General features: G+C 31.1%; 1 protein-coding gene across 1 annotated transcript; it reads left to right on the forward strand.

Moving 5' to 3' along the window:
- The first annotated feature begins 444 nt into the window (after positions 1 to 444).
- On the forward strand, positions 445 to 1,564 carry LOC108341845 (ethylene-responsive transcription factor RAP2-1). Its single transcript, XM_017579500.2, has one exon. It carries the CDS (start codon positions 687 to 689, stop codon positions 1,152 to 1,154), a length of 468 nt encoding a protein of 155 aa, XP_017434989.1. The 5' UTR covers positions 445 to 686; the 3' UTR covers positions 1,155 to 1,564.
- Positions 1,565 to 12,922: the final 11,358 nt, after the last annotated feature.

The following is a 12,922-nucleotide window of genomic DNA, read 5'->3' on the forward strand; positions in this document are numbered from 1 at the left end:
GAATACAATTTATTTTCTAAAAACAATATTTAAGTATTTATATTAAAATATTAAAACTTAAAATTGATGTGGTGAAGTAACACCTGTTAAATAGTTATTGAATATATTAAGTATCGAAGATGAAAAAAATGTATAGAGATAAGTAAAGTAAAATATGAAAAGATATGAGTGATGAGATAGAGTGAGAGAGTAGAGAGTATAGAGAGGCGTGACCCGTCCACGTCGGCAACGGATGACATTGGGCAGAAGAGGTACGTGTAATGTATGAAATAGGAACAAAAAATGGGGCTTTGAAATGAGAGAGAGATAGGTGTGATGGATTGTGTCGGCCATCTTTGGATTTATCTTAAAGAAAGCTCAACGTGGCGGCCGTACCAGACGACAGACTAGAAGCCAAGTGGGAAACTCATTCCCTTCTCTTCACCCTCTTCTCCCCCATTCATTCATCATTCCTTCAATAATATAATATTAATATTCCTTTCCACACAAACTATTTCCCATTTTCCAACCTCCATATAAATACGAACCAATACAACAGCAACATCGTTTCACTCTCTTCACGGACCCTATCAAAACCGTTTCCTTCCACTTCCCAGCTGCACACAGAAATTATCATATACAGAAACATGGTTTTCGATAGGTAGTCGGTAGGTGTGGTAGCTGTCAAGGGGATTTCCATAGCAGATATGGAAGAAGGTTTAGGAGACTGCTGTTCCTCCAACTCCACCACCACCAGGAAAACCCAGAAACGGAAGCAGCAACAACACCAAGACAAACCATACAGAGGAATAAGGATGAGGAAGTGGGGGAAGTGGGTGGCGGAGATTAGAGAACCCAACAAGAGGTCCAGGATCTGGCTGGGTTCTTACGCCACCCCTGTCGCTGCCGCACGCGCCTACGACACCGCCGTCTTCTACCTCAGAGGCCCTTCCGCCCGACTCAATTTCCCCGAACTGTTGTTCCAAGACGACGACGTTTCAACCCAAGAGGGCAACATGTCCGCTGACTGTATACGCAAGAAAGCGACCCAAGTCGGCGCGAGAGTCGACGCGCTCCAAACCGCGCTTCAATCATCGTCGTCCCACTCCGCTAATTCCAGCCACGTCAGCTCTGACAAACCAGACTTGAACGAGTATCCAAAACCCGAAGATTAGTTTCCAGCGATCCTTTATGTTTCAAAACCTTTATATAGAATTATTCTCATATCATATATCTGGGTATATATTTCATATTTTCTTCCACTTTACTTTAAATTAGAACCTCTAGGAAGAAATACACACACACACACACCGGAGACGAGGCTAACTTATTCATGAGGTGAGTGAGTAACTCATACATGTATCGCTCACTTCTAGAAGAACAAAGTTTAGCTCTTAACCAATCGAATGAGATCGTGTAACAGATTTTTTCCTTTTTTTTCAATGTGTATGCCGAAGTCGTAGACTGGTAGCATAGGATGTGGTCTTTTCTAGGTCGGTGGTGTGTTGTAAACATGTAATATGTAACGAGATATGTATCTGTTGGTTGGACTGGTCACAATCGAAATGAAATTATTGTTGTTGCAGATTTTCTTTATGCATATATGTATGTAGTGATAAATTGGGTAATTTGATATTCATATGTAGTGTTTGGAACCCTGCGTGTGTTATCTGGATGAGAAGTGAAAAAATGAGGAAATGATGAGAACAGCAGTGGCCCAAGAAAGAAAGAGTAATGTTTGAGTTGAGGAGTAGCAGAAGAGAAGAGTGGTAACAAGTGGATATGGAGATAAGGAAGAATTGAGCAGAAAAGCAGCCCACAAAAAATTGATATTTGAATTATGTTAAAAGAATATGCGAGATAGGCGGAGAACAGTGTGGGTCTATCCGAAAGTGAGGCAGTCAGTTGTCAGAGTGATGGGAAAGTTGGAGTTTAGGATAGTTGCGTTTGATACACATTCAAAGCGTAGGGCCTCACCCACCTCTCATCTCTCTTTAGTTTTTTTAAATAATATACTTTCGTCTTTCTTTTGTTTTCCCTTCGCACTCTTCCACATCACGTTTCCTTAAAAAACAAAGCTCCACATACTGTCAAAACGTTTCTATCAATAACTTATATTACGTGGTCCAATCACTTTTTTTTCTAATCAGTTTTTCCATTTCATAACTCATCATTTAACAACCAATACACAACTGTTATTTGTTTTGACGCCTGAGAAATTTCTTATTTGGTCTTAAAAAGTTTACCTTCCTCTTTAAAAAGTAACCAAGTAGCAGTGTATTGTTGAATAAAAAGTTTGTGATTTCTAGGTCTGATCTGCACCTTTGACGTGTAGGATAAACTATGGCAGTGTGCGGGAGTGTCCCTCTCCAATCATTGATTTCCCTTGGTCGGACTTCAAAGAACCAATGCCATATACTTTTCTACCCTCCTATAAAAGATCACATATACTTCTACTCCATGGCTTAAACCCACTCGTGTACAAGAGTAAAATAAATAAAACCACTACATATAAGCTTTTAGTTTTTTAACTTACATCCACAAATGTCCAGTAAATATTCATATATGCGAAAAACAAAATTACATATCCAAATCCTCATACATCAAGTACATTTATTGAATTGTGATAATAATATTTCAAATCAATTCTTCATTCTTATAATAGTTTTTATTTTTCTCTCTTAGCGGCGATGAAGAGAGATATAGAATAAAATTTGTAATATTACCTTCCTTCCAAATAAGACCATAATCCATTTGGTAACTTTTGTCAATTACTTTTCAGATTTTAATAATTTCAATTTCATCTCTCATCAAGTTAGAATATCATTTTATGGTATCTACATCATAACCTATTATGATAATTGTCAGAACCAGTAAAATCCACGCACGTATCGCTTAGTGGAATTCATGTGTCAAGAGGGAGGCTCGACACTCAAATGACGGACGACAGGTGTCAAGCGAAGAGGATCCGAAAATCTGTTAGTGAAAAACAGGTGTCGACTGAAGAGGGGACATTCGTTCTAACGTGTGGAGAAAAACGTGAATTTTCAGAAAAATCTACCCCACTCTCTGCATGCACCCTCTTTTCAAATTTCTGAAAAATCCCATTATCTCCTCCTTCTCTCTACATCCTCTTCATCTTCTCTCTAAGAAAACACTTACTTTCTCTCCTCCGATCACTATTCCGACACCGTAGAAGCACTTCCGGCGTCAAGAGCTTCCAGATAAACCGTTCGGTTTGTGAAGCTGGGCTGGTAAGTCTTTCTATTCGCTCTGTTGTTCGTTTTCCTAAACATGCAAACCCAGTTCCGGGTTCGTGTGTTGATTGTCATTCTTAAAATGAGTGATTCTAATAGTGTTGGGTTGTCTTTTGGTGTAGTTGGAATTTTCGAGCGTTAAGGTTAGGAAACCGGTAGTGGTGAAATTGTATTTCTGCGTCTGGAACGTTCGGTCATGCTCAGAGGTAAGGGAAGCTTATTTAATTTAATTTAGTTTGTTTCCTGTGCTGCATGAACGTTCGTTGAGTTACTAAATTAAAGTGAAGTATGATTATTGTGATATTTGACTATATGATCTATGATGGTTGCCATGTTCTGATGTATGAAATATATGAAAGTTATATGATATGGATTGTATGAAGTATGAAAGTTGATTATGATATGAATGAATAAAGTTATGAAACTATATGTTAAGAAATGAGTTTGAAAATAAATGAGTCTGGTATGAAATTTCTCATATAAAAGTGTACGTTCGTTACTGAACGGTCATTGACCGTTTGGTTTTCCTGGTGAACCGAGTTGAAACGAGATTCTTTCATTTGGAGAGAATCCTAGTTGAGGACGAGCGTCCTCGGGTGGTAATACTATGCTTGAGCGTTCGGTCAAACACAGTTGTATTTGGGTATCATGTGATAAACTCAATTTATATATATATATATATATATATATATATATATATATATATATATATCTATATATATATATATATATATATCTATATATATATATGTATATATATCTATATATATATATGTATATATATAATGGTATATTTCCGTTGTTCGTAAACACTACTTCGATAGTATCTTATTATATTTATCAAGCCTTTTATTATAAGTTTAGTAGTGTTCGGTCTTACACCAAGCGCACGTACTGAGTAGTGCTCGGTCTTACACCAAGCGCTCGTACTGAGTAGTGCTCGGTCTTACACCAAGCGCTCGTACTGAGTAGTGCCCGGTCTTACACCAAGAGCTCGTACTCATTTCTTGTATAATCTATCTTGATGAAAATAGTGTTCGTCTAACTTCAATAGAATTTTCTTCTCTACCGTGCTCGGTCATTTACTGGCATTCGGATTTCTTGATGTAAAATCAAATAAGTTAAATATTCATAAGCGTTCGGTTTCTTCATGAGAATTCTTCTAAGTATTATTATTGGAATATCTTGAAGTGTCTGTATCGATTGGTTCCAGCATAGAGTCGTAGCCTTTGGCGAGGTCTTTTCAGCGTTCGGTCAGAGTTATCAAGAGTCAGTTCATATAATTGATTCACTTTGTAACGAACGTTCAGTTCATTCGTTCCTTGCTATATCTATTACACTCAGTTTCTCTCTCAAACCAACAGTAAACCTCTCGGTCTTATTCTATTATGGAACTGGAGACCTATCTGTCTTGTCTCAAGTGTTCGTCCTCGTTCTGAGTGAGGATTAACGTTCGATATTTGGTGTCTTTTATAAACTTTTGATCAAAGAGGAAATTGAAATGATTGATAATGAAAGATGAAACTAAAATGATTGGTAATGAAAGACAAACTTGAGATGATTGATAATGAATGATGAAGAAAATATGAAATGAATGGAATGTTGTGGATTTGTACGAGCGTTCCAGGGAGGAACGACTCAGGATTGAGAATTGAGATTTGTAAAGTATGACTGTGGTTATGCTAGTGCTGGCAGTTCATCCTGATGTTTCGTGGGTACTCGTCCTCATGTAGAGGAGGGTAGGTCATGTGTGGAAACGACAAGAGGTCCCGTCCTTAGGGGTACTTTGGATGAATATGACTAACCTCGGGTGGCAGCTGATGAGAGTATTCCAGTTACTACATCACTCGGGTGCACGAACGCCTGTAGCTACACAGATTTCATACCGTCCGGACAGTCAGTCTAGTAATAGGATTTGATTGAACATATGTTGAAATGTATATTATGTGTTTGAATGTGAGAAATGTATGTTTATACTTGAATTAAATTACATAAGCTTACCCTGCGTTTCCTGTCGTGTCTGGTTTTGTACGTCCGTCCTTGTCATTGCAATGATCATCCGTGTGGATGTGAGCAGAAGGGGACGAGCGGTTGGAAGAGGCGCTGGAAGAAGAATATTTGGAAGAAGTTGAAGCAAAGATCGAACAGTGGAACGTTCGGTCCATTGTCTAGTTATAGTGAGGTGGTCATTCGATCACCTTCCCTTTCGTTAAGAATGACCGTTCGGTATTTTTCTTTTGTAAACCGTTCGGTCAGGTTTGCTTATCTTGTACGTTTTAAATTTGTAATCCTTTTTGTAAGGCCGTTCGGCCATGAGCGTACGCTCGACTCTAATGTAAGACTGATCTAGATTATTATTAAAGTAATTACTCTATTATATAGTTTATTACTGTATTTTTGGGATGTTACAATAATTATGTCCTTAATCATAAATCTACTGTTACTTTAAAATTTTAACTAAATAAATAATAATCCTAATACACATAAATAATATATATATATATATATATATATATATATATATATATATATATATATATATATATTATAATCCAAAAATACTATATCATCCTAGTTCACAAATAAGTTTAGATTACCCCCTTCTTACTACTCAATTTCTTCTCTAGCTTATTGGAAATAATTTTATATATACCTTCCTATACTAAAAAGCCAGCCAAACAAATTTAAAAATATGCAATATTCACTATAAGGTAATATAACTAATAAAATTTAAGGTTTCAATAACTTTTTGATTTGCATAAATTAGTGAATTCTGTATGTGGTCTTTAATATTTGTCTTGTTTGGTCCTTAATAATAATAATAAAAATCTATTATTTAATGATAGTCGTGAAGTGATTATCTATTTATTAATTGATAATAAATGCCTGAATATGATTTATTTTTTATCATTTTTTCCCAATAAATTTTTTATTTTTTAATATATTTTTCTTTTTAATCCCTCGGAAGTTTGTATTTGTAACTGGTCTTGTGATTTATGGACATGTTTTAAGTGGATAAAAAAACATTGGGTACTCAAAAGAAAATATAGTCATGCATATTTAAATTTTCCTTTCATATAAAACTAAACTTATTTTATAAGGAAAAAGAATAAAAGAAATAGATGTCAAAATAAAGATATTTAGTCAATACATTAAATCTTATAATGTGAACCATTAATCCAATAATATATAAAGTATTGCTAAAACTCAATGCAATACAAAAATTATAATTAATGGAGTAAATGTAGTAATACTAAATATTAAAAGTCAAGTGAAAAAAGTTATAAGAACTTGATTGATGCTAACCCCTATCCATAATGGGGTCAAAAGAATAGAAAAACAAGATAATGGCCCTATGGATTTTCCTTTGTAGAAAGGGTTGGTGAGAATGAACAAGCATTTGAAAAAAAGCAACCTTCATGCGTGTTCAAAGTTAGCAAAATGATCAGCACGTCAATTTGCCTCGCACAAACATGTGTCAACACCACCAGCCCTTCATGCTGCTTCAAGAGATTCAACATTCATTTCTCTTACCAAGTTGAAACAATGCTGAGACATGGGACAATGACATGCAATGCTATTTGATAATCCATCAGAAACATCAACTTTCCACATGCAAAGGGAACAACCAGATTTGAGGCCATAAAGCAGTCTCTAAAGCTTAGCTTTATCTTAGAATCCTTATGAAAGAACCATCATCAATCCTTAAAGCTTTACTTTGATGGTGGAATCCTTTTGTGAAAAACCCATTATCTCATTCAAAAAGACCCTAATATTTATTTATTTATTTATCAATAAATATTAATGGTTAATTTTTATTATCGAAGGAATTAAATTCACATCCTTTCCTTTTAAATCTTTTAAACCAATCTTATATTTCATATCCCACCATATTATATTCGAATTGCTTCTGCTTTGACCTCTGTCAATGATAAGTTATTATTCGTCCGACCTCTTAAGTATAAGTTCTAAAAATTCATTCATTGGATTTCGGCCCAAAGAGAGAAATAAACTACACACTGTTTATGTCAAGAGGATTACTTTCTACGTCACTCCACCTTACTTCCTGCACCACCATATTTTCTCAAAATTCTAAAACTATTCTTTATATTTTAAAATATCATACATCTCCAGTTCTTTTCTTCAACGGATATGCCACATTCGTTAGCGAATGTAACCACATCTGTTCAAGATTTTTTTTTTAATTTTTAGTTTATTAATTTATTGTATTTTAAATTAATATGTAAATATTATTTAAATTTCTTTTACATTTATTACATAATTATATATAAATAAATTTTATTTTATTTAATGAAATTGTTATTATTAATTTAATTTATGTATTATTATTTAATTAATTATTTAAATATTTTTTATATAATTAGATAATGGATATGTGACATCCGATTAAGTTTTTTTTTTAGTTTTTAGTTTATTAATTTATTGTATTTTAAATTAATATATAAATATTATTTAATTTCTTTAAAAATTTATTACATAATTATATATAAATTAATTTTATTTTATTTAATAAAATAATTATTATTAATTTAATTTATGTATTATTATTTAATTAATTATTTAAATAATTTTTATATAATCAGTTAAACGGATGTGTCCGTTAACCGATGTGATCACATCCGTTAAGATTTTTTTTTTTTATAGTTTTTAGTTTTTAGTTTATTAATTTATTATATTTTAAATTAATATATAAATATTATTTAAAATTTATTACGTAATTATATATAAATTAATTTTATTTTATTTAATGAGATAATTATTATTAATTTAATATATTATTATTATTTAATTAATTATTTAAATATTTTTTTATATAATTAGTTAAACGGATGTGCCATAGTTAAGATTTTTTTTTAGTTTTAATTTATTGTATTTTAAACTAATACATAAATATTATTTAAATTTTTTTAAAATTTATTACGTAATTATATATAAATTAATTTTATTTTATTTAATAAAATTATTATTATTAATTTAATTTCTGATTATTATTTAAATATTTTTTATTTAATTAGTTAAACGGATATACTACATCCACATGTTTTTTTTAGTTTACTAAAATGTTATATTTTAAATTAATTTATAAAGTATTTAATTTTTTTGTTTTTTATAATATATTACGTAAATAAAAATATTATTAAAATAAAATCTAAAATAAAAAGAGTAAACTAAAATATAAAAAAAAAGTTAAAATATGTAGCAGATGTCAAGATCTATTTACGGATATTAACATCCGTTGAAGGTGAAACGGATGTTGATATTCGTTTTATTAGAAGGGCAAATTAGGTATGAAGTGCTGCAAGGAGCATTTAGTGGTAGTGGAGGGAGCAACGACCTTTTGTCAAAAATGTTTATTGTCAGGATTGGTTATGTTTTTATTGCTTTTTTTTGGTACAATTTTTTTGTCCTAATAAATTTGTAGTCGACCTCAATTTCTCGTACTTGTATAATAAGAAAGGAGTCTAAATAAGAGAAAGATGATAAATTTTAAACTATTAAATGATGATGTACATCAATGTATGTGCTTTATATCCTAAAACTGTATATTTGACCATTAAATGTAAAGATAGAAGTCCTTAGATGGAGATGGTGAGATAAACAATATGTAAAAAAAATTATATATTTATTGTTTTGTGTTACATATAATATCAAGTCTCTCATATATGAGTGACTTATGATTCGGGATACATCGAATAAATCCAGCACAAATTGGTAAGTATTACAAAATTGTGCATAGAACACTTTCAAATTGGAAATTGAAAGGTAAGGGTTGAATATTGTGAAAAATTAGTCGGATCACAACAATTAACAAGTGGGTACGTCTATATTCGAGAAAGGTAAGGAAATGAATAGGAGGTGTACAAGAATTTTATGGGTTGCATAAAGAAACATTGTCCTTCACTTTACAAGTTATAATGGACTTTGGGTTAATGTTTGTCCACAGAAAATTAGAAGTCAACAATCTTAGAGGGTTTCTCCCTACACTATCACATGCTTTTTCCTCCACCACCTCATTCCATGTTTGCCCCTCAGTAAAAGGTTAAAAACAATAAAATAAAAATGTTGAAAACCTAAACGGAAATGGAAGATCCGTTGACGGATATTGACATCCGTTGAAGATCTAACGGATCTCCATTTCCGTTGAAGATCCAACGGTTCTCCATTTTCGTTGAAGATTCAACGAAGAACCAAAGTAAAAAATGGCCTTTGAACTTGAAGAAGAGATGAAAAGATACAAGAGAAAGAGGAGGAGAGAAAATTCAAAAGTATGAGAGTGGAAGAAGGGGAAAGAGAAAGAGAGAAGGAGAAGATATTAATGTGGAATAAGGGGGTGGGGGGAGTAGGGTCTTGTGGCACTGTAGTAAGAAGGAAAGGGGATTAAAGTTTTAAAAAGTGTGGGAGTGAAAGACGGAACAAGAGAAAGAGAGAAGGAGAAGAAATATGTGAAGCTAGGGTAGGGGGTGAAGTGTTGCGGCTGCAACAAGAGGAAAGGGGATTAAGGTTTTTTTTAAGAAAAAGAAGTAAAAGTTAAAAGGTAAAAGTAAAATCATTTTTACCAAAGGCCATTTTAGTAAAATAGAAAAATTTTGGGAGGTGCAGGGAGAAATTGGAGAGGTGCAGTGAGGAACCCTCACAATATTATTATGCGATAGTAGACCGTGAGTCCAATTTAATTTGGTGTTTTTCACCCTACACCTCCAAGGGTTTCATCCTGCACCTCTAATTTCCAAAATTACCCTCATGATTAATGAGATTGATAAGAAGTAAATGGTTTTTTATTGAATTAAGTGGTTGATCGAGCATATATTTACTTCTCCTGCAGTCCCTTGTCATTTCTCTCGTATCTCTTTACACCCTTTTCATTTTCTCTTTTCTGGTGGTCCTTGAGAAAGATTGTTCATTGAGAAGTGGGTTGAAGATATTGCTGTGTTGGTGTTCATCATAGTGAGTTTTTTTTTTAGCTTTTCACATGTGCATGAATCCATTACAAAAATCTCAAATCTTAATCGATTTCGAAATTCCACAAAAACTGAACTCCGATCGGATATCAAAACCCAATTTATCTTTTATCGAATATCGAAATTCGATTTACACTTTATCAAATTTTAATATCCAATAAAAAGAATCAAATTTCCACATCTGATTAATAATAAATCTAAGTCAAAAACCACATATCAGATTTCCATATCCGATATGTATATAGCTTGATATCCGATACATTGAAATCAATTGCAAATTATGTTTCCTCTGCTTTACTTTAATTTATTATTTTAGTCTCATTTTTTTTGCAAAGTATTATTATAGTATTTTTAAATATTATTAAAATAAATATTAAATAATTTTAATTCATAATAAAGTTAAATAATTAAAATATTTATATAATTATAAAATCTTAATTTTATTAAAAAAAAATAAAATATCTTAAAATTATAAAAATTTAAAAAACTATAAAACAAATAAAACATTAAATAATTAAAAAAAATTAATAAAATTAATTAATTAATTAATAAAAATAAATATTAAATAATTACAAAAAATATTTAATTCAAAATAAATTTAATTAATTCAAATATTTATGTAATTATAAAATTTTAATATTTCATTAAAAAAATAACTAAATATCTTAAAGTTATAAAAAAATTAAAAACTATAAAACAAATAAAACATTAAATAATTTAAATAAAATAATTTAATCAAAATATAATTAATTAATTAAAATAAATATAAATGTATGAAATACTAAAATTTTATTAATAATATACATAAAATATAAATGAGAAAGTGGGATCTGAGAGAGAAAGAGAAATGAGGGTGGAAGAAAGAAAAAGCTTTTAAGAATTTGGTCAAATGGTCAAAAAATTCTTTTCAATTATTTAAAATTAATAACATTTTAATTAGGGATATAATAGGAATTTTGGAAACATTTGGAGGTGTACGATGGAACCCTTGGTGCATGATGAAACACTCTTTAATTTGATTGAGCCTATTTTGGGCTTTATCTTTCACCAAAACCTTCTATTTGAATAAGGGTGGAAGTTAATTGATTTGCGCAGTGTTGTTTCTAGATGCTTAATATATAATTCCGGAATTTACTGCAGGGATGAGAAGGGGGAAAGTTAAAGACCTAAATTAATTCATACGCCATGGCAGAATCAAGACGAATACGGAGAAGGGTAAAACAGTAAAGTAACTAGTAACTTTATGGATGAAGAAATCTTGGGAGGATAAAAAACATTTGAAGGAAGAAACCGAGAAAGATAATCAATCATGTAGTCATTTTTTGCACCAAGGGTTTCCTTGTGCTCCGTTTTCTCTCTTCCTCGACGTCGGTCAAACCGGAATGTATAATTCAGAAAGATCCTTCCCGAACATATTCTTGAAAGTTTTCTCCTCAGCTGTGTGTACTATGTCTTTACTATATTTTTTATATATTTTTGTTATGTTTTATTTTTATTGATATAAAAAGTTCGGGTTAAATAATTCATAATGTTAGGGTTGGAATTTCACGTAAATTATGAGTGCAGAAAGAAATTTGAGGGGTTCATAAAGGAATTTACTTTTCTCACCACCATATGTTTATCCTACAAATTCGCAAGCCCATCACTGGACTATGTTTTTTGTACCAGCCCATCACTGGAGTTTACTTTTGGTTATTCATTTAATTTTTTTGAAATTTTAATCTATTTTAATATTTGAAAATTATTCTTGTTATTTTTAAATACCGTGAATCACATATTTAGATATAACCAAAGTTATTATGATGACGGAAAAAGGTTCAGATTTCTTAATGTCCTAAATTGTGTAAAAAAAATGTTCACATCGAAAATGATCAATAAATTTTCTTAATCGATCGTAAGTAAAATTGGTACATAATCCACACCGATGTCATATGATAATGTGAAAAATATTAAATTAATGGTCAATGCTAATACTGTATAAACATTTTTCCTACCGAAACTATACAGTGAGAGAATTCATTTTAAAAACTGTAAGAACCAAGATTATAAAAAAAATAAAATATAATTGATAAAGAAAATCAAATTTAGTTACATCTATTAACATAAAAAAGATGTTTTATTTAAAAAATTTCTTATTTATATTAAAATAAACAGTATATTTTTAGGTATTTGAATTTTTAATAAAATTATTTTATACGTATTATTTTTTGTCTGGCTTTTTTAAAAAGGGTAACATTGATATATTTAATGGAATGTACATGCTATGCTATTTGAGAAAGAAATATTTTGGTATATGTGTTCATATTTAAAGGATAAATATTAAAAAACATCAAATAGTCATTATTTTTATACCATATGACCACTCAATTAGCACTTGATTAGACGATTAATTTCCTCGTACCCTTAGTTAGTTTTTGGAAATCGGACAACCCTTAGCAGAGAGTGTTAGAAATCCCACATATCAATTACAGATAAAGTCAATTTATAGTATATAAGTGGGTGCAAATCTCACCTTATAAATCGATTTTGTGGGGTTGAGTTAGACTTAAAGTCCACTTCTTAACAAGGTATCAGATGTCTATACCTTGACGTAAGAAATGACCTGACCTCGACTTCAGTACCGAAACAATTTCTTTTATACACAAAAAACAAAAAAGAGAGAAAGAACCTACACTGTAAGTTGTGTCATACACATCTTATTAACTA

This window comes from Vigna angularis, chromosome 4, assembly GCF_016808095.1.
Source record: "Vigna angularis cultivar LongXiaoDou No.4 chromosome 4, ASM1680809v1, whole genome shotgun sequence".
NCBI lineage: Eukaryota > Viridiplantae > Streptophyta > Magnoliopsida > Fabales > Fabaceae > Vigna > Vigna angularis.